The 26399-nt window shown below is 43.2% G+C and overlaps 4 protein-coding genes across 11 annotated transcripts in view; 2 read left to right on the forward strand and 2 right to left on the reverse strand.

Moving 5' to 3' along the window:
• Window positions 1-5804, forward strand: part of LOC107151461 (ankyrin repeat and KH domain-containing protein 1) — an 84175-nt gene extending 78371 nt beyond the window's left edge. For 2 of the 5 annotated variants that reach the window (XM_048811648.1, XM_048811649.1), the window contains 5 exons: window positions 1704-1880; window positions 3156-3407; window positions 4063-4211; window positions 4858-5022; window positions 5294-5804. In XM_048811648.1, the coding sequence (XP_048667605.1) occupies window positions 1704-1880; window positions 3156-3407; window positions 4063-4211; window positions 4858-5022; window positions 5294-5353 (803 nt within the window). In that variant the 3' untranslated portion in view covers window positions 5354-5804. Of the gene's footprint in view, window positions 1-1703; window positions 1881-3155; window positions 3408-4062; window positions 4239-4857; window positions 5023-5293 lie in introns of all 5 variants that reach the window. The other 3 variants (XM_048811650.1, XM_048811647.1, XM_015496890.2) reach the window with 3 other exon arrangements.
• Window positions 5805-9200: 3396 nt separating this feature from the next.
• Window positions 9201-13214, forward strand: Eif4ebp3 (eukaryotic translation initiation factor 4E binding protein 3). 2 transcript variants are annotated; one of them, XM_048811655.1, is made up of 3 exons: window positions 9201-11529; window positions 12538-12711; window positions 12871-13214. In XM_048811655.1, exons 1-3 carry the CDS (start codon window positions 11381-11383, stop codon window positions 12872-12874), a joined length of 327 nt encoding a protein of 108 aa, XP_048667612.1. In that variant the 5' UTR covers window positions 9201-11380; the 3' UTR covers window positions 12875-13214. The 2 variants fall into 2 exon arrangements, with proteins under 2 accessions (XP_048667612.1, XP_015340409.1); XM_015484923.2 differs by having other exon boundaries at window positions 9267-11483.
• An 811-nt stretch (window positions 13215-14025) lies between these two features.
• On the reverse strand, window positions 14026-20020 carry Sra1 (steroid receptor RNA activator 1). Its single transcript, XM_015484902.2, has 5 exons — window positions 19860-20020; window positions 19627-19752; window positions 15397-15602; window positions 14586-14694; window positions 14026-14438 (listed from the first exon to the last, which is right to left on the reverse strand). Exons 1-5 carry the CDS (start codon window positions 19918-19920, stop codon window positions 14227-14229), a joined length of 714 nt encoding a protein of 237 aa, XP_015340388.1. The 5' UTR covers window positions 19921-20020; the 3' UTR covers window positions 14026-14226.
• A 664-nt stretch (window positions 20021-20684) lies between these two features.
• Apbb3 (amyloid beta precursor protein binding family B member 3) overlaps window positions 20685-26399 on the reverse strand; it is a 5854-nt gene continuing 139 nt past the window's right edge. The window contains exons 2-14 of one of the 3 annotated variants that reach the window (XM_048811651.1): window positions 26235-26399; window positions 25820-25983; window positions 25663-25739; window positions 25042-25102; window positions 24701-24847; window positions 24452-24579; window positions 24195-24200; window positions 23929-24043; window positions 23699-23783; window positions 23364-23447; window positions 22982-23097; window positions 22665-22856; window positions 20685-21228 (exon numbers count right to left, since the gene is read on the reverse strand). In XM_048811651.1, the coding sequence (XP_048667608.1) occupies window positions 20992-21228; window positions 22665-22856; window positions 22982-23097; window positions 23364-23447; window positions 23699-23783; window positions 23929-24043; window positions 24195-24200; window positions 24452-24579; window positions 24701-24847; window positions 25042-25102; window positions 25663-25739; window positions 25820-25983; window positions 26235-26283 (1461 nt within the window). In that variant the 5' untranslated portion in view covers window positions 26284-26399 and the 3' untranslated portion in view covers window positions 20685-20991. The remainder of the gene's footprint in view (window positions 21229-22664; window positions 22857-22981; window positions 23098-23363; window positions 23448-23698; window positions 23784-23928; window positions 24044-24194; window positions 24201-24451; window positions 24580-24700; window positions 24848-25041; window positions 25103-25662; window positions 25740-25819; window positions 25984-26234) is intronic. The other 2 variants (XM_048811652.1, XM_015484875.2) reach the window with 2 other exon arrangements.

Consider the following 26399-nt stretch of genomic DNA (forward strand, 5'->3'; position numbering starts at 1 on the left):
GTGAGCCTGGGACAGCATAGTGAAACCCCCTTCTCAAAAAATAAATAAATAGGACTGGTGTTGTTGCTCAGAAGTAGAGCACTTGCCTAGCATGTGTGAGGCACTGGGTTTGATCCTCAGCGCCACATAGATAGGTAGAAAGATAGATACATAGATAGATAAAGGTGTTGTGTCCATGTACAACTAAAAATATTTTTAAATAAATAAAGGAAGTATTCATCTTTGACCCTCCTTCTGGGGCCCAGGATTAATAAGCTTGACCTCATATTCTTTGTTCTTTGTTTGTTTGTTTTTAGTATTAAGGATTTAATCCAGGGGCACCACTGAACTATATTCCCAGCCCTTTTTAAAATTTTTTTATTTTGAGACAGGGTCTTGCTAAGTTGCTGAGGCTAACCTCCAATTTTTGATACTCTTGCCTCAGCCACCTGAGTTACTGGGATTCCAGTGTGCACCACCATCCCCTACTTGACCTCAATTCTTAACAGCCTGTATGGGTTGCTTTTATTCATGTCTTCTTCCATTGGTTTACCCTCTTAGTAAGAAGTAGTAATACTTTAAGAAGATGGGGAATGGTGTGAAGAAATTAAAATCATGATGGCTGCTGGCAGGAATGTAGGATGGGTCAGCTCTTTTGGTAAAAAAAAGTTTCAGGGTTCATCAAAAAGAAATAACTATAATTTATACACCTGTAATCCCAGAGGCACAGGATGCTGAAACAGGGGGATTGCAAGTTCAAGATCAGCCTGGGCAATTTAGTAAGATCCTGTCTCAAGATGAAAAGGACTACGAATGTAGCTCAGTGGTAGAATAGCCTTGGGTTCAATCCCCAAAACTGCAACAACAACAACCTAAACAAAAAAGAAGTGGGGATACGGGAATGAGAGGATCTGGTGATAGGTAATGGGTATGGAATTTCCTTTAAGGGATACAGAAATATTCTAAAATTGATTATGGAGATGGCTGTACAGCCCTGTGAATTGCTATACTAAAATCAATTGAATTTTATACTTCAAATGGGTGAATTATATGATATGTGAATTACATCTAAACATTGTTTTTTTAATGATAGGAAATTAAATTGTTTGAAAATCAGACTTTCCTGAGAGAAGTTTTGACAAATTTTCATTTTCCTACAGTGAATATACCTGTAATCCTTTCTTAGATCTTTGTCCCTTTTCCCTAATAAATTCCACAATCAATGGAATTTACGAAGGCTGCTAAGTTCAAATTTATCCAAAGTAGACAGAAACTTTGGTATAGTTTACAATTATTGATTTTGTTTAATAGAATACCAAAATTACCCTTAGGTTAGTGGTATGCTTTTCCTCCTTGTGAGGAAGGAAAATTGGTAGGTTTTGTTATTCATTTTCTATAGGAAATAACTATAATTTTTTAAAAAGCTGTTGCTTTCAGGTTTTCCACAAGAGAGAATGCAGATATTAATAAAAACTTTAAGATTTATCCAGAACATTAGTTTAGGTGACTTCCATTCTTAAATTTTCTATATTTATATGTTAGATGATTTTCTTCTGATGGTAAGAAAATTTAGGTTTGGCCGTATAGTATCACATAAGTGGATTCTTTTTGCTGTAATCTACAAAAATAAACCACATGCTTTCTTCTTTAAAAAATTAAGGAACCTTGGACTTCACATTTTAAAGCCTTAGCTAATTGGATATCTCGTACCTGTTTTATTTCAGGGTTACCATCCATTGACCCATCAGGCAGCTCCCCATCTTCCTCCTCTGCTCCTCTGACAAGTTTTTCCGGCATACCAGGAACAAGGGTTTTCCTGCAAGGGCCAGCTCCTGTTGGGACTCCTAGTTTCAACAGACAACATTTTTCACCCCATCCATGGACAAGCACCTCAAACTCATGTAGGAATCATGGAGGAACTCTTTCCAAAGAGTCTTGATTAAGTTATTAAGCCATTTATTTCAGGAAATATTATGTTATAAATTTAGTAAAATAAACAGTATGCAGATACCCAAAGTTTGTATTGTAGTCACATCAAAAAATTGACAGGCATTTTATAGGATTCAAAACTTGAGAAGGGTCAAGCTATCTATTGTTATTTAAGAAGAGGTAATACAAAGCCAGGTACAGTGGTCCATGCGTATAATCCCAGATACTCAGGAGAATCTTGAGTTCAGGGTCAGCCTGGGCAATTTAACAAGACCCTGTCTCAAAAAATAAAAAAGGCTGGTTGTTAGCTCATGGTAGTATGTCCCTGGATTCAATTCCCAATACCACAAAAATAAATTTAAAAAATAAAAAGGGTTGGGAGTGCAGCTCAGCAGTAGAGCAGCCCTAGGCTCAATCCCAGTATTGAATGAAAAAAGAGATAACAAAACGATTGGGGGTGGGGGCAGTAAAATAATTTCTCAAATCTTGAAACTGATTTATGCATATGGTCAACTTGATATGATATCTCATTTATGATTATTTATGATTTCTCATTTATTTTTACATTTTTATGGATGTATCATTGCCCATTATAAGTATTCCTTTGTTCTGAATTGCTTATTTCAATATTTAGAACAGATTATGTATTTAGAATTTAACAGTATTTGATTTCCTTTCTTTAGTGAGAATTGTGAAGTAATTAACATTGGCCTTTTTGACAAGGAAAACTAACCAAAGTACCTGAGCCCAATTAAGAAAGAAAACTGCCAATCAGTTTACTACAGTGCTTTGCTAACATTCAACCTTTCTTTCTTATGGAATAAAAGGGCAATTGAAAGAGTAAAAGGGCTATTGAAAGGGAAAAAGAGAAAGAACTAAAAGTAAGGAAGTGTTTTTCAGATAATAATCTAGATACTGTACAAACATTGCCATATTTGAGTTAATTTTAAAAGTAACTGTTTTATTTAGAACTAGATTATTTAGAACTAGAATAAATGAGTACTTTTTCCTTCCTACCCTTGTTTAATTCAACTAGGAAATTTTTTTAGGCTATTTGTTTACTTTTATTACAGGCAAAAATAGTCCAGGATAATGTTTTGAAATTATCTATTCTCATTTGAATGATCTCATAAATTGAAATTTTTCTTTACAGACCTATGTTGTGGAATAGATCTTTCCAACAAGGTTTCTCATATTTCTATAGTTTTTATATGTAATAAAACAATAGAGAAATATTTTGCCACCAGGTGACTCTCCTATTCCATCTGTTTCTGCGGGATCATCTTCACCTCTTTCAGCCACTTCTGCCCCACCAACATTGGGCCAACCAAAAGGAGGCAGTGCCAGTCAAGATCGAAAGATACCTCCCCCGATTGGAACAGAGAGACTGGCTCGAATACGGCAAGGAGGGTCTGTTGCTCAAGCTCCTGTGGGAACCAGTTTTGTCGCTCCTGTTGGACACAGTGGAATCTGGTCATTTGGTGTCAATGCTGTGTCAGGTATCTTTCTTTCTTTCTCTGCAGGGATAGCTTAAGTAAGTTGTGTAAATTTGTCATTAAAACTCAGTTCCTTTAAAAATAAAAGAACTTAGTTCCTGTGCTTAACAAACAGGGTTGGGTGTTTGTACCTTTAAAGAATTCAGTCTAGTTTCAAAGTCTGGAATGTTAGTTGGGTGACATATATATTTGATCAAAAATAAAGATTCGGGGCTGAGGTTGTGGCTCAGTGGTAGGGCACTCACCTAGCATGTGCAAGACCCTGGGTTCAACCCTCAGCACCACATAAAAATAAATAAAAATGAAGGTATTGTGTCTAACTACAACTAAAAAATATTTTTAAAAAATAATAATAAAAAAATAAATATTCAAAGCATGCTTGCTTTCTTGCTTAAGCTTCCCAGGGTAGAATGGGATAATTATTTCAGGTATTTCAGAGAGTATAAGATGTTTGGGGTATTCAGAGGACTTCTTCTGGTATTCTGGGAACTTGTTTTTGTTTGTTTGTTTGTTTGTTTTTTGGCTTGCAAGACAGTGATGAATGTTCCCTAAACTCTTGAGAGGAATTTATTTTGGTATTGAAGAAAGAATAAAGTGATAATATTTTATTGTTTTATGCAAATAAATATCATACCCTCTTTTCAATTCTTCTTTCCAGAAGGCTTATCAGGTTGGTCGCAGTCTGTGATAGGGAACCATCCAATGCATCAACAATTATCAGACCCAAGCACATTCTCCCAGCACCAACCAATGGAGAGAGATGATTCTGGAATGGTAGCCCCCTCTAACATTTTTCACCAGCCTATGGCAAGTGGTTTTGTGGATTTTTCTAAAGTGAGTTGATAAACATCATTGTAATTTGTTTGGTACTTTGCCAGTCAATGTAGTTACATGTTAAGGAGTAGTGTGTATTGAAATAAGTCTCCCTTTGTTTGCATCCCTGCCAGTTCTTTTGTTCAGTTTCAGTAGTGGGTCATAATGTCTACACCTTAGGTGTTTGAGTTTTTCTGTTTTTGTGTTCTACCACAACTTTGAGGGAGGCCTCCCCATATCTTTAAAAAGCTGGCTGTGATCTTCAGTGCTTTCTTGTTTGCTCTGACAGCTTTCTGGCTGCTATAAAGCCAAATTATTGCTATAAACATTCACATAGCTTTACCCTTTTCTTCTTAGTACACTATTCATGAAACTAAGATAGGAGAAAGTGTAGGGTATTATGTTTTCAAACATAATACAGGAAATTTCCTGATGATATCATATTTAGTTTTTTATTTCTTATTGAAAAATGTTGCAGATGCAGATAAACACTTTTTGGTTTGTCAGTACTGTACCACACTCTGCTTACAGAATCCTCTGGTGTTTTCTGAAGGGAAATTAGAGAGGTCTAAACTGGTATTATAGAATCATTATGTGTAATCATTTTGCAAGTGAACCTTTTTTTTTCCTGCTGTTTTAGGGTCTACCAATTTCCATGTATGGAGGCACCATAATACCCTCTCATCCTCAGCTTGCTGATGTTCCTGGAGGTCCATTGTTTAATGGGCTTCACAACCCAGATCCTGCTTGGAACCCTATGATAAAAGTTATCCAAAATTCAACTGAATGCACTGATGCCCAACAGGTAAAATGGGCTTAATGCTCTTTCATTTTTCAGATTTGTCATGTCACTCAATACTGTGCATAATACAAGTTCTGAGTCAAAAGTCATGACTGACCACCTTGACCTGAATTAAGTTTTTTCAATATCAAGATGATGCAACCAAACATTTTATTTCATGTATGTGTATTCTTCCTAGGCAAAAACAGTGAATTGCCATTGCATTTTTATATTCATTTTGTAAATGTCTAAATATTCCTAATTAGAAATTCCAATTTTTCCTCCCCCTTTTCAGATTTGGCCTGGCACGTGGGCACCTCATATTGGAAACATGCATCTCAAATATGTCAACTAAGTTAGAAGGTCTTTACTCTTTAGCCTTGTTTGAGAAATCTATGACCTTGGAAGAACCCTGGGGAACTTTTTTTTTTTTTTTCTTTTTTAAATGTGCCTAACTAAGAAATTTTCTCTGAGGCTTTAGCAATGGAAATTTGATTTCCCATTGTATAAGAACAAATTGATTTCCTATCCACCTGATTATGTTCTCTGGTTAGTTTAGCCATTTTCAACTTAAGATCAGATGAACTTAGTGCTTTTGGCTAAACATACCGAATGCTACTTGTATGCAGAAGAGAATTAGATGATTACATGTTTCAATCTTTTAGGGTGGTAAATACATGTATAATTGTTTACATACTGGAAAGGAAAAAGTTGAGTAAATTTCTTGTCATATAATGGCTCTACTAAATGTAGCCTGTATTAATGTGAAATATTTACCAGAATATTCAATAAAAAGATGAACAGTGTTTAGAAGTGGGGTGTGATCCTTTCAGTGGTCATGGAGGTACTGCCCAATCCACAATCATACTGAACCAGATTGTTAATATTATGTACCATGTTTCTCACATTTTACACTCCCTTGAAAAAGCACTGTTAAGACTTGTTATCTGTTTATTGTGTTTAATATTCCTGTTCCCTTGTTGTCTTCCACATCATTTTACATGTGAGAAACCCTGGCACTGTATCTTGTCTGAATTTAGCACATAGGCCACTGATAAAGTTTCACTCTTTTTTATAGATCATGAGTATGTAAATAGGAACTTGTGGATTTAAATCAGTTAACAATGAACAAATCACACCCATATCATCAACTTCAGGTTCCTTTTGTGCTTCCTAACTTTTTTAAATCTAAAAGATGTAATTGGTTATGGGTGTTTTAATTTTATTTGGGTTGCGACAACTCCTGTTACTTTGTTGTATTGTTGAATCAACTAAGTAATGTTTATAAATATGTGACTTGTTCTGAGCTTAGTTCCATGGACCCAAGTATGAAAAGTCAGTATGTTTAACAAACTAAACACAGAAACACTGGAATGAGTTGGGCAAACCAAAAGTTATGCCAAGAATCTGATGCAATAGAGAAGGAAAAATGATCTCACCGAAAAGTATAGTCATCAATCTGTTTGTGTTTTAATGTAGTTGAATCTCTTGTCTTATGTATAAGCATTATAAAAAAGAAAATAAGAAAATGTTTGGGGTGGATAGAGAAAGCAAGAGAGAATGCACAAAAAAAAAAAAAAAAAAGAGGAGTAACTAGGGGCAAACTATACAAGCAGCACCTTTCTACTCTCATAATAGAAATTCTTAATCACTGCCTAGGTCCTAAAGCCAGCACCAGGTCAGATATACCATGTTTGTTCCGTGTTAGACATAACCTGTTCTTTTGTCTTCCATTTCATCTTATGTAAGAGAATGATTACTAAAGTTATTTCTCTGTGTGTGTGTGTGTGTGTGTGTATTAGTTGTCAACAGACATTTTGTTTTATTCATTTATTCATATGTGGTGCTAAGAATAGAACCCAGTGGCTCACACATGCTAGGCAAATGCTGTACCACTGAGCCCCAATCCCAACCCTTACTTCTTTTTTAATGAATTTTGAAAGTTATCACTTGTATCATAGTTACTGCTTTTGTAGTAGTTGATAATCACATCAAATATTATCAGGAGGCCCCCTGATCCTGGAGGGAGGGGGAGACCCCTTGGATCACCTACATATCTTGCACTTAATCACCTAAAACAATGAAATGAATGAAACTACTCTTTTTCTTAAATATTTTTGGTTGTAATGGACACAATATCTTTTATTATTTTTTTATGTGGTGCTGAGAATCGAACCCAGTGCCTCAAACATGCTAGGCAAGCGCTCTGCCACTGATTTACAACCCCAGCCCATGAAACTACTCTTGATGAAATATATGCTAGTGAGAGATAATATTAAGTAAATTATTCAGTGGGACAAAAAGGTGAGTTTGGTTCTATTGTAACTATCTATAATATATTTGAATTGTCTGGAAGAATCCTTAAATCTGCACCTAGAAAACAACAAAAGGAGAAATGTTATCTCTGTTCGGGAATTAGAACCCATAAAGAGAAAAGTAGGGAGAAAACCCTAGGAGAATTAGGAAGAAACAGGAGTTGTACAGTGAATGTAGTTCCTTAGGAACTACTACTCTTTTATCAGCCCTGCCTTCCTTTCTTTCTATTTGGATCCTGGTTGCCAACTCCCAACCCCATTTCGCCTGCTATAATCTCTTCTTCCTCTGCCTGCCTCTTCCTGGCATTCCTTTACTGCTATTTACCAACCTGAACATAGGATAAAACCTAGCTCAGGTAAGAACTTGATTACTTTCAAAATATACAAGGGATATGGGGGGAAGCAGTATGGGTATGGTGGAACAAGGGTCAGAAGCCTAAATTCTATTTTCATTTCTGCCACTTGAAGCACTATGACTTTAGGCATGTCATTTCACCTTTCTGGGCTTCACTTTCATCATCTGAAAATGAAACTAAACTTAAATGAAACTCAAAATTTGAGTCCTCTAGTTCTAACATAAATTTTCTCCTTTTTCTTGTGAATGAGATTATACGGTCTGCGAATACTGGAAACCATTAAAATGTTTATAGTACTGAGGTTTGGTTCTGAGGTGGGGGAAAAAAGCCTGCTATTCTGGGGATGAGTATTGATTTTGGAGATTTTAGTGAAGGTAGAAGAAAACCTTGCACATCCATAGTAGTCCTTCAAGTCATTAAGAAACATCCTGCTAAAATACAGGTCAAACTACATGAGAGTAACAGCTCTTTCAAGGAATAAAATATATCATTAAGGTTTCCAGACTCACTTATTTCAAATAGTATTCAGTGTTAACAAAATTCTACCATCAATAAAATTATTGATGTTGTAAGACCCCTTAAATCTATTGTGGCTACAGTGTGCTGACTTGCCCTTTTATAGGCCAGTCTGCTTTCTTCAGTCCCTGCTCTCAAGGGGGAAATCCCATCACCTCATCTAACCAGACCAAAGAAGAGAGTTGGACAGCCAATGGTGCCCTCTCCTAACCAGAGGTAAGAAACTTTAGGACTTGGAACTTCAGTTTCCATCTTTTTGTGTAGATTCTGGCCAAATCCTCCTGCTGATCTCAAAACTAGGGCACAAGGGGGACCATCTTAGTTAGAGTTAGGTTGTAGAAGAAAAGCTGGTCATATGATAGTTTCATGCCAAGCAGAGAGGAGTATTTGGTATACATGATTGTATCCCACTGTTGAAGACCTTTGGACCACATTGTAAACCCAGGAAGAGGCAAACAAGCCTGTAGGAAAACAACTTTGAACATCTTGTTCTCTGACTAACAAGAAGAATTTCTACGGAGAAGTATGGCTGGTCGTGACGTCTTCCCAGTGGACCCTGTACTGGGGTGAAGGGCTCTGATAACGCTGCACTTTTAATTCACCTTTAGTGATTTGTCATTTTCCAACAGGCTAGTTCCTTCACCTTCACTCTTTCCTATAGAAAAGGAGTGACAAAAATGTGGTTTAAAGTTTAAAACTCTTTGAATGTGTTAAGATCACCTCTAATAAAAAGGGAATTAGCCTAGGCTTCAAGACCTAATTTGGAAAACAGGGTCATAAATCAAATCATCTATTGCATACCTATCTTATCCTTTATTTATCTTTGCACAGTGCTGGTGATCTAATGCAGGGCCTCACATATGCTAGGAAAGTTCATCTTGATGGTATTGGTGTGACTTCAGCCAGTTTGCCTAGTGGTGGAGACCTGGTATTTCCTCATGTTTAATGTAGTCCCTGGAGTGGGGCCTGGGCATAGGTATTTTTTAAACTTCCATATCTAGTGAGTATTAACTCTCTGATTTAAACTCTTGTTCCTTATCCAGTTTGCATGGATAATAAATCTGGCTTTCTCTCTTCAGCCAACAACCTATTTTCTAGTTCTCCAAACTTATTCCACCTAGTGTCTCCAAAAAGTTAGCTTCATGCAGTAGTGCAGATAGTAGTGATATCTACTGCTGCTATTTTGTAGTAGAGATTTTTTAGACATGGATCCTTCTTGAAAACTTCTCCCAGATCTGTTTCTGACTGCTCTTTCTGTTTTGGTGAATCCTTCTTCCTTAAATAAATGTTGATGTGCTTAGGGCTTGTCTTACACTGAATCTTCTCCCAAGGTTATCTCCTTCCATACTCTTGGATTTCATTCCACTCAAATATGAAGCACTAGCCTGAGTTCTCCCTGTGAACTTCAGACCAATATATTTAGCTCCATGTTGTGCTTTACCTGGGCATTCCACACACACTATTCATTCCCCAATACTCCTTGTCTTGTTTTCCCTATTATACTTGCATTCTAGCTACCAAGGCTGTCAAACCAGAAGATAGGGAAGTATCCTGGCTTATCTCCATTTCCTTCACCCCACCCTTAATCGATCACCTTGTTCTTTCTCCTCTTTGTATCTGAGTCTTATATATTTATCTTTATCCCTATAGCCTTTTGTGCACCTGCTTTCACTGTTGGGCTTCCCACCTTCAATCTCATGGTCCTCTACCCCATGCCTCCCTGAACAGACTACTTCATAACCTTGCTTAAAAGATGACTTATCAGATGACTCTATAATTTGTTCCCAAGCCTTATTCTCCATCACAGTTAATGTACATCATTTAGGTGTGCACCACTTTGTAAGATGCTTTCTTCAAAACTGTTTGGAACAATTAAGCATACATATCCTTGCTGTCTGAAATATGATTCTGAGAATCTGCAGCACCTGTATTACCTGGGAATGTATTTAAAATCCAGAATCTCACCAGGACCTAGTATAACAGAGTTCTCATTAAGGTCTGCAGGTGATTTATATGCACGTTAAAGTTTAAGAAGCACTGATTTATAATTTTTTTTAAATGAGGGACAGAATTAAAGCTAAGGGAAATTCTAATGAATCCATAGCTGAGGTAATACCAGTATGTGCATGTGGTCAGGTGCTATACTTAATTTTGGGGGGTAATAAGGACAGTGCTGATTTGGGGGAAGCCAAATTGGACAACTGGATTGAAGTTAAAATTTTTAGAGTCTATAATATAGACACTAGACTTAGTACTTAACTCTCCCACCACCTCTGTCTAGCCCATTTTATATATCTGGAGATATATATATATAGTAGGTATAGTGATATAATAGGCCAGATAAAAGGTTAGACACTCCCTCCGACCTTCCCTTCCACAGAGCTAAATGACCAGATCCCCTACCTATCCTCAGTAAGCTGTGATAGATAAAAGTCCAGACCTCCCCTCTTGATTTCTCAAACTGCAGCCTCCCCCTGTCCCTCAGGGCCCACTCATCCTTTAGCCCAGGTACAACTTCTTCAGAAAGCTCCCTGAAGAAAGTAAGTCCCTTGCCGTGGTCAAGGCCATTAAGGCATTTTCACACCATATAGCAATCGTGTATTTCCTGTGCTGGGAATCAAACCAAGGGTCTCGCATGCTAATCAATCGCTCTACCACTTAGCTAAGCCCACAGCCTCAATTGATTGTTTCTAGTGGCCAGTACACAGCTGTGTTGAAGGGACCAGGTTCTGAAGTGAGGTACACTTAGGACCCCTCCAACAACATTTGTTACTTTGAAACAGATTTTCCTGCCTGGGCTTATTCGCCTCATTGTAAAATATGGCTATTAATAGTGCTTTACTGTCCAAAACTTTTGAGAGGAATAAGCCAGCTGTACTCCCCAGGAGCCCAAGTGTAAGCAGGAAACTGCTAAACTATTGCAGTATTCAGAGGAAAGCTGGCAAGTATTGCACCAGGTGGATCTGAAGGCTTGTGCAGAGTCTTAGACTCTCCCCCACCTTTAAGGAGTCTGGTTGCTCTCTAGCGAGTAGGCGGCGCCATCGGGTTGAGTGACAGCGAGTGGCCCGCCCCGGGCGTGACGTCGTCCTAGTGTTGTTGCTGCGGCCGCACGTGGTCAACCAAGTCCGCCTCAGACTCGGCAGCATTCCGCGCCACAGCACCAGCCCGGTTGCCTTCCTGCACCTCCTGTCTGCTATGTCCACGTCCACGAGCTGCCCGATTCCGGGGGGCCGGGAACGGCTGCCCGACTGCTACAGCACTACGCCGGGGGGCACGCTATACGCCACTACCCCGGGAGGTCAGCGGGCCGGGTCGGAGTCCGCAGAGTGCTGGAAAACCAGCGCGTGCGTGCTGTTGCGGGCGGGGTGGGTAGGCGTGGGCTGTAGATTTGTCTTTGTCCGCAGGCCCCTCTGTTGTAGGTTTGGGGGAGGGTTTTGGAACCGAAACTTAGTTCCCCAAAACCTGAAAGTGCCTTGAGCCCATCTTCGGTGACAGTGAGTGGATTCCTCTCTCTGGCCTTGTTTCTGGGGGTCTTCCATATGCTCCTACCTTTAGCAAATTTGCTTCGTGGGAGTAGGCGCCTAGGTCCCAGTAGAAGGTGGCCTGAGCAGGAAGCACCAAATCTTGGTTAGAGCTGTTGGGGGCAGGTGTTCAGGTAGCTGGCTCTATCTTTTAGCTGTGATAGATAAAAGTCCAGGCTTCCCCTGCTGCTGGTTGAGCCAGCAGCCTGAGAACTTGAGCGGCTGGGTTGCCTACCCTGCAATTCCTGCCACGAGAGGTAAAGGGGAGGGGCGAGAACTGGGCAGTTCCCCTTGAGGTCAGCTATGCTGGCTGATTTTCCTTGAGCTAGAAGGCTGAGACTTTAAGGACTTGGGAGTGGTCAGAGTAAGAACAGTATGTCCCTGTTTTTCATGAGGAAAGCAAGTATCTGGAAGAACACAGCTTCTCTTTGCAGGAGATGAGCGCCCCCTTCACAGCTGTAGGGCAACTATATCCCACCTTGTAAACCAAACCGAGAAAATGTCAAAGCTTAAGAGTAGCAGACCCTGAGCTCAAAGTTTGGTGCTCCTTTTAAGAACTAAGACCTGAAACTCGTCCAAACCTAAGTCCCCTGGTTGGACTAACTGGAATGCCCAGTTGCTTTATGATGCTTAGACACATCTTGGTTAGGCCTGGTAGTCTTTCAGTGCCATGAAGCCTTGTCAGTAGAGATCCTAGTCAGTCTACACACTGGGAAATGTGACAGAGTCTTACACCCCCCAACACAGTCCTCAAAAGGCTGATGCCTGGGATCCTAATCACCTTTGAGCCCAAGTTCCTGACTCTTAACCTCAGCCCCTACCCCTTAACAGGCACCAGGATCATCTACGACCGAAAGTTCCTGCTGGAGTGCAAGAACTCACCCATTGCCCGGACACCCCCCTGCTGCCTCCCTCAGATTCCCGGGGTCACAACTCCTCCAACAGTCCTACCCTCCAAACTGGAGTTGCTGAAGGAGCAGAAGGAGACAGAGGAAGAGATACCCGGTAAGGAAAGCAGTATCTAAAATTAGGAAATGCCTCATCCTTTGAGTTGAGATGCCTCTGTGAAGTAGAGTGGGGTTCAATTCCAAGAGGGGTTTCCACACTGGCCATAGGCCTGCAGACCCTCAGGCCACCAACCAGCCCTGCTTTTTCTTTCTCCAGATGACGCACAATTTGAAATGGACTTCTAATCCAGTGCAGATGATCCCCCCGTGTGGCGTTATAGAGGGATCCCTCATGCCGCTGTTGCCACCACCTCTTTCTGGGATATCCAAAGGACAGCTAGCCTCATCTAATCTGGAAAGGAGTGACTTGTTGGCTGTGGATCTCCTTTAATTCTGGGGCAGCTAGACCAGGGATAGGAGTGGGCTACTTGCCAAGCCCTTAGATCTCCTTTCTCTTTGGTCTGTAGGTACTCCTCCCAACCCCCAGGCCTCTATGCTAAGGGCTAGGTCTAGAGGACAGAATATGTCACCTTCTGGCTGCTTAGTAAACTTTCAAACAAATGTCTTGGCTCCAGTGTTCTCCTCAATGATGGTCTTCTCATCTTAGCCACACAGCTGAGGGCCCTAGCAGGCTTATGAGAGGTCCAGGTCTGTTCCCAGCTCCCCCTGAACCAACTTCCAACAACCATGAACAGCAATAGCCTGGCCCTTGCCAGGGGATATTCCTGTCTTTCCAGGAAGCAGTCTTCTTGGAACTGGGCCTCCCCAACAGCCCTCCCCTCTCCATTCCTAAGCAGCACTCTCTGGATGAGGTGATTTCACAGCCTATAGCCAAATCTCGTCTCCCCTTGCTATTTCTACCTCCTACTACCTATAAGTACCAATCCCCATTCCAATACTGAAAACCTTGTGCATTCCTTTCTTACAGCACTGTTGTTTACATAGGTTTAGAAGAAACCTTAAGGTCCACACTAAAGGCCAAATGATGAGTCGGTAATGATCCCAAATCTCAGTATCTGGTCATCTCCTTCATTCTCTATAGCAAAAACCACTCACTGGTTCTAATCTCTACTATCTGTATACCTCAAAGATGGAAGGTATATAAGGGAGTCTCCTTTCCTTGCGAGAAAAACATCCACATGCTAGGCTATTTGAATCTGTTCTCATTTTGAAATGAACTCTTTCAAAGACCGGGCTACAAGGAATGTGTTTCTTGATCTAATTTTGGTAAAAGTGGCAAGCAGCAATCTGATCATGCCCAGCTAGGCATGATGTGTGGAGGAAGGATAACAGAGTTTATAGGGTACGCAAGGAGTGGGCTGTCAAGGACAGTATTCGGGACCAGTGAGACATATGAAGGGCTCATCTCTTTCCACCCAGTGCCCACCACTGAGATGTTTTTATTGAAATGCATATGTTATGGGTTAACAAGTGAGCTCCCTGTACCCCAGATTGGATCTTGGGTCAGTTCCAATGGGACAGTCTCCCTGGTGGTAAAAGGGAGTCAAGTGAGAGAAGGCCTCCACACCAAGGCATAGGAAACAGGCTAGGTGAGTCTGGGGAATCCCCAGAATTATAGCGCCTCTTGAAAGCCTGGTATAGTTTGGTTCTCCTCAGCAGCTGCTGCAGATGTCTCTTCATTGGCCTCCTCTTCTGAAGACAGACTCCTCTTTTCCGCAATTAATCTTTTAACTCCCACCATCCACTGACTGACCTCAGTCACATGATCAACCATGAGGGAGCGGTGAATGTCATCTGCTGCATCCCACCGGTGGCTTGAAAGCTCTGAGGAGAAACAGGGCTTGAGCAAGCAGAATGTGCTAAAAGAGTTTTCATGCCTCCCATCCCAGAGTTCAAAATCTTAGCACCTGTTCCAGCTTAACCAACCATGGCAGGGCAAGAGATTTAGGCTATACCAGAAGCCACCCATACCTTGCACCAGTAGTGCCATCCTCCTCTTAACAGGCACTGACAACTTCCCTCCAGCCCACTGTTCCTGAAGCAGTGTCAGGCGTCGACTGATGTCATCACATACCTGTTTCTGAAAGACAAATGCCCTCCAACTCAAGTGGTGCCAGCCCAGTGGGGAAAGGGGAAGGCAGTATCATAGGAATGCATCTGCTAATCTCTGGTCCAGGACCTTACATTTTGTCTTTTAGAGATCTGGTTCTTTACCCAAAGGTTAGAGGCCCTCACTGAGAACCTGTTGAGGCCTATGGATCTTCTTCCAAGAAAACATGCATGTGTGGCTAGAGTTTAAAAATTTGGGGCGCTTCTCAGACCCTCAGAAGCTCATAAGGTTAATTTACAAAAAAAGAGACTTAAGAACCAAATAGATGAAATTACTATGTTACTTCCTCTTTCCTTGATCCCTTGCCTCCAGAGAGCTTAGGAAACACCATAGATAGAGATTTCCTCTCCCCCACTGAGTACAAAACCAGCAGGGTATGCTCTGAATGGCCTGGAGATACTGAAAATTAAACTACTATTTTCCACTAATGGGAATTTAATTCAACTCATTCCTACAACTCTACTGTTGACTAGTTCTGCAGAAGTCTTGTGCACCCTCCTGAAATCCTGTTTATTTTCTTGGGAAGGCCTTAGCAGATTCTGAAGGGGTCCATAACTCTGACAGGATTAAGAATCATTGCCTATAGGGTCAGAAGGTCTACCTTTGGGAGCCATACTTGCATCTGGCTATGGAAAGGAGTCCTCTCCCACTCCCTGGAGGGCCAGGGCTTACCCTCATGTGGCCACGGCAATCCTCCAATGCCTGTTCCAAAGGTCTCAGCACATCCTCCATCAGAGCCTCAGACTCGATGACTCGGAAACCTGTGGGCTCCACTCTGGAGACAGGACAGCTCCCCACAGAGGGGGGGCCAAGGGCCTTACTTGAAAGAGGCGGAGGCCCCATTGGAGGAGGCCCAGGAGAAGTCTCTGAGGTGAAGACTGAAAAAGTAAAGCAGGATTCAAGTAGCATGGCTCAAATAGGTAAGAAACTCAACACTAAAGTCACCCCTTCTAAGCAGGGATACTCTGGGACAACTCATCCACTTAAAAATGTGCATGAAGTACCTACTAGGTGCAGACAATGTGCTAGGTGCCAAAGATAGAGTAAACCAGACAAATTAGGTTCCTGCCTTTAGAGAGCTTAAATTCTAGAGGGGTTGGAGACACAAGAAAACTGCCAAATTATGTTACATGCTGTAAAGAAATAAAATGTACTCTGTGATAAAGGGTATAGAAAGACCTAAGTTGTTTATACAAGTACAGCTGCTAGATTAGTGTGTAACAAAAAATATCACAAAGCTAACAGTTTTTATTAAGTTGAGAAATAGTGGATACAATAGATGCAGCTATGAAGAGTTAAATGAGTACTAGGTGAATTGTTGGGGGGCAGGGATACCAGGGATTGGACTGAAAAGTGCTTCAATGTAGCTGGGCCACATTCCTAACCTTTTTCTGTTTTTTTTTTTTTTTTTTTTTTTTTTTAATTTTGAGACAGAGTCTCACTAAGTAGCTGAGGCTGGCTTTGAACTTGCAATCCTCCTGCCTCAGCCTCCTGTGTTGCTGGGATTCCAAGTGTGCAACTGCCCAGCTTCCTAAGACTTATTAACACTGAAGAAAGCAGTGTAAGCCATGACTGGAGAAGCATTCCAGTTCCTGTAGGGCCTTGGAGTTTGATCTCGAGCCCTACAGTCCTGGGAAGCCACTGCAGTTTTATAGAAGCAAGGAGTAACATGGCCCAACTTCTTCTTCTTCTTCTTCTTCTTATTATTATTATTATTATTATTTTGTGTGGAGGGCAGGGTACTGGGGATGGAACTCAGGGGCACTTGACACTAAGCCACATCCCCAGCCCTATTTTTTATATCTTATTTAGAGACAGGATCTACACTGAGTTGTTTAGCACCTCGCTTTTTTTTTTTTTTTTTTTTTTTTTGCTGAGGCTGGCCTTAATCTCTCAATACTCCTGTCTCAGCCCCTCTGGAGCCAGGCATGCACCACTCTGCAGTGCCTGACATTTCTTTCTTTTTTTTTAAGATGTATGTTTCATGACAAATTGATGAGAACAGATCAAGAATAGAGCCAGGCACGGCAGTTGATTAATGAGATGGTCCAGGAAAAAGAGAATGCCTAGCCATAACTATGGTAAAAGAATAGATGAGGGGGGGGAAAGCAGTCCGAGATTTATTTAGGAGGAGGCAGCAACAGGATTTGGTTACAATAGTTGAGGGAAGAATCAAGATGACTTGTTTCTGACCCGTAACTGGAGGAAGAAAGTCAAGAACTTAAGTTTCAGGCATTAGCATCTACAAGGATGATTAATGCATCTAATAATTTGGCCTCAGTTACTTTACTCCTGCACCTCCAGTGATTTTTTTTTTTTTTGGTAGTTGTAGATGGACAGCATGCCTTTATTTGTTTACTTTTATGTGGTGCTGAGGATCAAACCCAGTGCCTCACACCTGCCAGGCGAGCACTTTACCACTGAGCTACAGCCCCAGCACTCCAGTGATCATTTTGTTCCTCCCTCTTATTCCCCAATGCTTTGTCCACAACACTGTATCATCTACAAAATTTGACTGCCCCTCCTACCCTTCCAGCTCAACTACTCAGATTCCCTGGTGCATTACAGCTACTCCCTTTGAAACACTTTTACCTCCTTCCTCTCTTCCTTTTGTCCCACTTTATTGGTTAAACCATAGTGCCTACACTTGGGAAGAAAACAGAACCAAACTGATAAATGATAACTTAATACTTTTAATGGCCACCGATGTTAAAACATACCAAATACTGCCTGGACACATGTCTTCTAAACTTTTCTTCTGTCTCACTCTTTCTTTGCCTACTGTCTCTCCACCTCTGATCCTGCCTCATGTTTCATTGAGAAAATACAGGTCATCAAACATGAACTCTCTCATCTTCCCACCACCACTTTTACCAGCTTATCTGCATCTGTGCCCACTTTCCTTCCTTCTGTAATAAATGAAAGCTTCCTGCTTCTATCAAAATCCATCTCCAGCTATTATTCCTTTTCTTCTGCATCATCAGTTCTGGTTCTCAGTCAGCATACAAACATATTAGTATATACTATCAAAAGCAATCCTTCCTTCACATTATTCCATTTTCCAACACTGCCCCATTTTCTCATCTCTGCTTCATAAAACTTTCTGAGTGAAATGTCTATAATTACGCTGTATTTTTCATATTCTCTTCTCAGCCCATTCCAGCTAAATTTGTTTTCACCACTCTATAGAGACTGTTCTTGTTAAGGTCAGCAGTAATTGCAGTGTTTGTCAGATATAGAGGTCTCTATCTCTCTTGACCTCTGTAGCATTCTGCACTGTTGATTCTTGATTTTACTCTCCCCTATTCTTCTTTGGCCATTTCTTAATCTTTGCTGCTCCCTCCTATACATAACCTTGAAATGCTAGAAAGCCCTAGAGCAACTTTTTAGGTCTCTATCCACAACCTCTCTTTATGTCATCTTATTCGAGCCATGCCATTAAATACCATCGACTGTTGGTGACTTTCTCTAATCTGATCTATCCCTGTTTCTCTCCAAAGATAGCAGCAACCCAAACTTAAATATGGCCCAAAATGAAAACTTGCTTTTTCCCTCCCCACAAAACTCTATCCTCCAATCTCCCCATGTCAAATAAACAAACAAAAATCCATATTGATTTCTATTTACTTACTCTTACTTTTTCCACAACATAACCTATGTACACCCAATTCCTACCATCCCCACTACTTCCTTCCTTGTCAAATCATTAAATCTTGCCTGTATTACTGTAATAGCTTCTTGATTTGTTGTTCATTTCTTCCCTAAAATCTTTTTCCACACAGCAGACACAGTGATCTTTTAAAGATGTAAATCAATTAGTGGTTCCCATGCTGGAGAGCAAACATCTGAAACAACTGACTGAATACTACTGGCATCTACCTGGTAGAGGATCAAGGGTGCTGCTGAAGAAACTACAACGCAAAAGAGTATCCAGCAAAGAATAACTTGGCTTAAAATCAGTAGTGCCATGGTTAAGAAACCCTGCCTTCCTTATATCACTCCTTTGCAGTGAAAAGGGTGTAAAGGATGAAGGCATGCTAAAAGAAATTAACCTGAGCCCATTGTGCAGGTGACTGCCCACTTCTGGCCTAGGAAACTTTAAGTGGGAAAGACAGCCCTTCTCTACTTTAAACTTTTCAATAGCTTCCAACTTTGTAGATTAAAATGCAAACTCCTTTTCCTGGCAAAACTCACTATGTTGTAGCCATTCTACTTCTTCAGTATCCAATCTTTTTCTTATCCCAGGACCTTTGCACTAGCTTTGAAATGTTCTTGCACCTGATCATTGACTAGCTTCTAGTTAATAGATTTCAACCCCTCAGATGCCTAATTTAGTCACCCAGTAACATATCACTCTGTTATTTCTCTGCAGAGCCCTTTGATTTAATGTCATCTTATTCAAGCCATGACATTAAATACCATTAAATATTAAATCAATATTTAATCTATTGCCAACGCTAGGTAGTTAACTTCTTGTTCACTGCTGTTTAGTTTGTTGCCCTTAAGTAGTGTCTCTTAGTATGTACTCAGTAAATAATAATAAATAGATGAGTAACACATCAAGTCTCAGATGCCTACTATACCCAAGTGAAGAGGTAAAAGGGCTAAATCCATGTATCACTATGGGATTTCTAAGAAGAGGACTAGATTGGAAACAACTTGAGAATACTCTTGATAAGATCACTTAGGATCAAGGTATTAAAGAGTCTTCTTAAATAAACAACATTTATTGGTCTAAGCGGCAGAGGGAGCTCAAAAACACCCGCTCTGGGCCCCTTACTGGGGTCCCAGTCTCCTTGTGGAGGGAAGTCTCCTCAGAAGAGAGAAACAGGCCTTTGGGTCACGCTTATCCCTGGCACCGCCCATTCTCCGCGGGACTCCGTGTATAGGGCCCCCACGCACCTCTGGGGGATCCATCCTGCGGGGCGGCGACCCTCTTAGTGAGCGGCGTGCGCTTGGGTCCGCCAGTCTGGGTCTGCAGCCCGTATGAGAACTGCGGCGGGTCGTTCCAGCCGCGCTCCTTGTTGCCTGTGGAGGCGAGGGAATGTGTAAAGCGAGAGCCGGACTCCACCAGAAGGTTTCACTGGGGCTTGGGAAGATATAGGTCCGCACCCGGCGCCCCCAGCTGCGCTCACCCGGCTTCACATACAGCTCCGCCATCTCCACTTCCGCACTGCCAGCGAGGCAGCGCGTCATTTCCGGGACCGCTGATCACGCGGGCTAGTTGGAATGTGTGCCAGGCGGCGCTGGCTGCTTGGAGGACTTGTTTGGACGGTTCTTTTCAACCCCCGAGAACCGCAGGGACCCTGCGCCAATTCCCTAAGGGACTCGAAATCGCCAGCTAAAGATTCTTCGGGACCCTGGTCACAAGGCACCAAACGATGCTGTTTTTCCAAGGAGCTGGCGCTCTAGGGAGCCCAAGTCTCAGGGTCCAATCTCTCCCAATTGTTCTCAGGAGCAAATTCAAACCACCAAAAATTCAAGCCCCACGTGTACCCCGTCAGTGTTCTAGCCAGGTCAACTCCTGGAACCTCACCTCTGTCCAGTGCCCTACACATTCACCACATTTATTTTCTCTAGACTCACTTAGTACTCATCTTCCTTCAACACTCGGCTTAAATGTCAACCCTCCCAAAGTCTTCTGTAACACATTAGGCCAGGTTAAGTGTCTCACCGTGCTACCACAATACTCTTCTGAAGAAGATTTCTGAGTTGTACTACATAGCATCTTCTATTTTGTTTGACTTGTTTATCTCCCCTAGGAGTCTCAGAAGGTGGGATCTGACTAGTACATCCCCAGCACCTAGCTTAGTATCTAGCACAAAGAAGACCTTAGAAAATGTTTGTTGCACGAATGAAGTCAGGTTAAGTCAATTACATCCATGCCCTCATCGTCACGCTCACCCCTCACAGGTTGTTAGCCCCCAACCCTGTCCCAGGTCCAATATACTCACACCTAGTGAGGTCACTGAGGGATTTTTATTTGCACTTATTTTTCTATAAAGTGTTGCTGAGGTAGAGCCAACTGCCCAGGGCTGGACAGGGTCAAGGAACACAAGGATCCAAGGTAAGGGGGAACCAGGGGCCTAAGTTGTAGTGCAGGGCCTCTCAGTCATCCATATAAACAATAAGTTGGGCAATAAATAGAGGGTAAGCAAGGATCCCGAACAGGCAGGAAAGGTGAGAGGTTGCAGGCCCCTGGGACATAAAGGGGTACAGAGTTGGGCATGAATCCAGAGCCTCCTTCCCCAGCCCTCCAAGATCAATTTAGGGCATATGGAGTAGAGAGGGTTTCAGACGGAAAGCATCAAGAAAAGAGAAGACACCCCGCTTTCGAGGGGCTGCCCCTGCACCCCCAACCCCTCCTTTGAGTAGGGGCAGAGGCAGGGGACCTCCTGGGGAGTCCATAGAGCTGGTCCGCTTGAGCCGCAGGCGGGCACGGGCCTGGGCACCCCAGGCCTTGCCTCGAGCTGCAGAGGCCACAAGACACTTCTGGTACTGAACCTAGGGAGAAGGGTGATGTGAGGATACAGCTACTCTCTGCCCCTGGACTCCTTAAAAGCTTCTGCAGGACAGAAAACTGGGCAAGGCTTCTATCTGATAGTTAGCATATCTGCAGTCCTTACAATACTGTCAAGTAGCTCAACAGCAAAAACATAAAACTTGATATTTACTGAGAAATTAAGGAAGGCTGGACACTGGTAAGTGTTTGATATAATAATATAACTTAATTCAGCTTTTTATGAGGTGTTGTTATCCCCATTTTCCAAATGAGGAAGTTAAGATTCAGAGAGAATAGAAGACTTACTCAAGGTCATATAGCCAGAAAATGGTGAAACTGTCATTCAAACCTAGTTTTGACTGTAGAGCCTGTACTCTTAACCACACCTACCACTAGGCTACCTCTGATCTATCTATCACTGTTGTGGATCAGTCCTCACCAAAACATATTCTCTAATTAAGGGGAGGGTCTACAACCCCAATCCATTCCCAGTACAACTGCTCAAATTATCTCTCATTTGACCTATTAACGAGGGTCCCAATTAGCCTTCCTACCTCCTCTCTGTGTCCTCTAAAGTTTTTACCCATACTATAGCTTAAGTGGTCATCCTAAACTACAAATGAAACTTAACTGTCTTGCTCAAAATCCTTCATTGGTTCCTCATACCCCTGGATAAAATAAACTCATCACCTCGACCCATGACCTAGTTTCTGCCTTCATCTCTCACTACACCTTCCCTTGCATTGCCACATACTCTAATCTACTAACATCTCTCTCTCTCTCTCTTCTCTCTCTCTCTCTCCTTTACAATTGAAGTTTCCTGTACTCAGCATAACTGTCCCACTCTGCTTCACATAACTTCCTCATAGGTCATCTCCTCTATCATCCCATGGTATACAACCTCTTCCTGATGTGTTTCTGTTCTATCCTAAGTATTCTGTGAAGGTAAGATGTGCCTTCTATATTGCTGAATTACCAGGGTTAAGTGTGGTGCATATAATTTATAGGTACTCATCATTTGTTGAATAAATAAGTGAACTGAATTAGTGGAGTTTAAGCATACCACATTTGAATGCCCACATATGCCAAGAAATAACCTAAATGAGACAAACAGAAAAGACAATACCAAACCTATGTAGCAGAGTCCCTACAGAACTCCAGCTACATGCTGAAATTTTACATTTGAACCCTGTGCCAGACTCTTCATAATTTAAGAAATGCAAGTATAGTAATAACTATGTAAAATCTTCTAGCCTGTAAATATTGGCAACTAATCAAAACTTACTAAAAATAGAACAAGGGCCAAAATACTTATGAACCAATCAGCCCTAGGGTCACTGGTTTGTGATCTGTGGAAAGGCTGCCAATCGTGAGCCCAGTCCATGGTATACAGCAGCTACAGGACAATTCCACCCATGAATGCCAACCCCCAACTCACCATACAGGCAGCCTGCACAGCTTCAGAGAGTCCCCCAGCATGAGGCTGGCACCAGAAGGCTGCACACTGGAAGCTCTGACGGCCAAGGTCAGCGATGAGGCCAAAGGTGTGTGGGTCATGGCCAACGCCAATAAAGGTCACAAGGCGCACAGGGCACTGCCACAGTGGCTCCTCCTCTGCACTGGCCTCTGCCTGTCCATACCAGGCCTAGTCATTAGAGGATCAAGCACTGGCCAGGCACACTATCTCTTCCAGCAGACCCCCTCAGCATCCTTGCTAACCCTCCACAGGCTCCCCACTTCACCCTCTTCTGGTACCTGAATGGAATGTGCAGTCATGAGAGAATCAGATACACTGAGCACAGCAGGAACCCAGGCATTCTTGTCCCCTCGGGCAGTGAGGGTACCAATGGCCTCGTTCAGCACATCCATTCCTGGGGGGACATGACCACTGTGATGTCTCCCAGTTACAAAGAAAGAAAGGGTCTGCAGAGAGTATCTAGGCCCCTCTCACTGACTTGGGATTCAGAAAGATGAGAAGAATATAGCTGGGGCTGGAATTAGAACTTTGAGTTGGGAAAGCTGGTACATCCCAGGCTATGTAAGGTCATGGGAGGTCTCCAAGAAATAGTAGATCCCACCCCACCCACCTTCCTCTTGTCTTATGCATCCCAACCCATCCAGCCTCTTCAGTCCTCACCCATGGCTTTGGTGACTGGCAGGGTCCCCATGTACAGTGCCTCATATTTCTGAGCAGCCTGACTCACAGCATCCAGCAGTTCCGCTGAAATGTAAACATTAAGTTGGCATGGGAACTCTCCATTATACCTAGCCTACCCTTCTGAGTGGGCCAGGACCCAGGACAGAGATATTGCTAATAAAAGAAAGCCCATGGATGTTCCTCCATTTTAGGGCTTGGGATCCCTGGGGCCAGACACCTCAGAAATCTCACATTTCTGGAGCCGTGCTAAATGACCAACTCCCATCTTTCATCAAACATCCTGATGCTGCAATATAGCAGCCCTTTTCCTGTACCTTGCCGTGGCAGGTCTTCAGGGGAGATGGGATCTGGGGAGCAGCAAACAGAATCACCACTGACTCCTACTCGCTCTGACAAGATCTAAAATACAATGCAATCAGCATGAGACTCAGAGAGAAGGAGGAATTTGGGTGAAGGGGTCAATAACACCCTGACCCAATTATCTTGAAAACTCCAGCCCCAGCTCCACAACCACATGTCCTGCCCCCCCACCCTTAGCACTTACCTGAGCACAGAGCCCATGTAGGGCACTTGCAATAGCTTTGGCAGGGACATCACAGCGAAACACATGGCACTTGAGCATACAGCTGTCTTTGTCACCCGCCACAAAAGCGAAGTCCCTGGCAAAAGCAGAGATAGGGCTGGGGTAGAGCTGGTTAGAGGCAGGGGCCTATAGTGCCTACAAGAAGCTTTTAAAATCAGTCTAGGAATACAGCAAAGATAGAGTAGGGAGGTTAGGGCTGGGAGTCAGGGTACCTGGTTGTCACGTACCTGTCACTGTTCCAGAAGCATGTGGGAGCACAGGAGAGAATCAGCCCAGCCTTTCAGGCTGTCCCCTATCTGTCCCTGCTGAGCTGGGCCCACCCTCCCCAACCAGGGCTGAACCAGGCAGGGGAGGCAGTGCTGGGTCCATGTCAGAGGATCTGTGTCCAGGGGTTCAAGTACCAGGGATCAGCATCAGTGGGGATCACAGCCTGCAGGGGGGAGGGAGAAGCAGCTCTCGCTTGGGGAGATGCAGATGTCCTCACCGGCCCTTGGAGCTGCCCACGCCCCATACACGAATGTGCACCAGAGGCTGGCAGTGGATCAGACTATGGTCCAGTGGATTCACTAGGCTCATGGCATCCTTCTTCAGGATCATAAGCATGTTCTGGCCCTGCCAAGGACAGTCATCCCAAAGATCAGATAAAAGTGGTTGCCATAGGAAACAGGTAACTCAGGGACAACTACTTCTGCTGGTCCATAGACAGAACCCATTGGGCAGCCAGATAACTCACCTCACCCCAGGCACCATCTGGGGGCTGGCTACGGTTGCGGGTCTGAGCCAGCTGCTGGATACAGTTATTGACTGCAATACTACTCTTTCCTGGTGCCAGGTCTTCTTCCGGCACCTCCACCCAGCCCAGAGAGCGGACTGCAAAGCACTGACAAGTTAGGGGAAGGGACAGGAATGAGTAGGGGTGGAATGGGGTGTCAGGTACCACAGGCTCCACATGTACAAACCCTCTGGTAGTCTCTTCCTTTGCCCTTTATCACCTCTACTCAATCCAGGTCCACCCCAATCTTTCACTAAGGATTTCCCAATGCCTTAGGTTGGCCCTCGGGCTCAAGTCACTACCTTAGCCCCTGGCTCCAGCCTCTGGATATAGGATTCCTCACCATACCAGGTCAGAGAGTTACTGGAAAAGAGAGCACAACTGGTAAGAGAACCATACTTCTTACAGTAGGGGAAATGGTAAGGCCCAAGCTATTTTATCAGCACAGGATTTTGGACAAGATCCAAAATACAGCATCACAAATATAAACCCCAAGTGTGGTAAAACTCAGGATATATTAACATAAAATGTGGCTTAGAATTTGAGAGAAAATTCAGAACCCAAAGTCCAGACAGGACGTCGAATAAAAGTTAAAACATGATACAGTGTATAAACTGTGAATCAGAGCCCCTAACCAAGACAAGACATCCTTGAAATCAAAGCCCAAAGACATGGCCAAGGTCTAAAACATGATAGGTCAGGACACAGAATATGGAAAAGAATATGTAACTAATGACAAAAACTTAGATCAAGGGACAAAACTCAAAATACTGATAGTCAAGAACACAGGGCTGTGCTGTGCCCAACAACACAGAACAGGGCCCTAAAAGGTAGTCCAGAACCTGATCTGGAAAACAGACTGGGTCCAGCTGCATTTCTGAATGCTCCCAAGCCTTTCATTTTGCCTGGGCCATCCCTGTTACCTTCGGTCCAGTGAGTTCTCCAGGCTGGAGAAGGATCTCCCCTTGGGGGGCCGCAGTCCCCAAATCCTCTCTGTCCTCTGTAGAACGGGGGCAGTCAGTCAGTATAACAAGCAGGCATAGGGCCACACACAGCCTTAGGCCCCCTTCTCACACCTACCGTGCCTGGATCCTCTGCATCTCCTATTTCCCAGGTTGGACGCTGCCACTGGGTGCTACCGCTTGGTACATGCCAATAGTAAGTACCTGCAGCATCATGGATCTTCCTCCAGCCTGGGGGCAGGCCTGGTTCCCCCTCCAGATTCTGGTCCCCCCACAAGTCATCTACAGAAACGAGATTGGAGAGGGTGCACATATTATGCATGAGTTCAGAATAACCATTGTCATAACCCTCCCAACATCCCACAAGGAACAGCCCGTTAGGCAGAAGCTCAAGGCTCCCCAATCTTAAGGATTGTAGGATCAGGGTTCATTTGTCCGCCGATCCTCATACCACCCCCGATTTTGACCCTTTCTCCACTCCCTAGTCTCCCCCATCAGCTTCTGATTTTCCCACTAGGCCCCTCCGTGCACACCGTCGCAGTTGACCAGAATGATGGCCAGCATATAATCCTTGCCCAGCATAGCCCCTCCGGGTCCCGGCTGGCCCTAGCTGCCCTGCGCTCTCAGCTCAGCGCGACCTCAGCAGAGTTGCGCTGAAAAGCCCCGGGTCCCTGCGCCGGAGACCGCCAGGCCAGCTG

The sequence above is a fragment of the Marmota marmota genome, unplaced genomic scaffold, assembly GCF_001458135.2.
Source record: "Marmota marmota marmota unplaced genomic scaffold, marMar, whole genome shotgun sequence".
NCBI classification, from domain to species: Eukaryota; Metazoa; Chordata; class Mammalia; order Rodentia; family Sciuridae; genus Marmota; species Marmota marmota.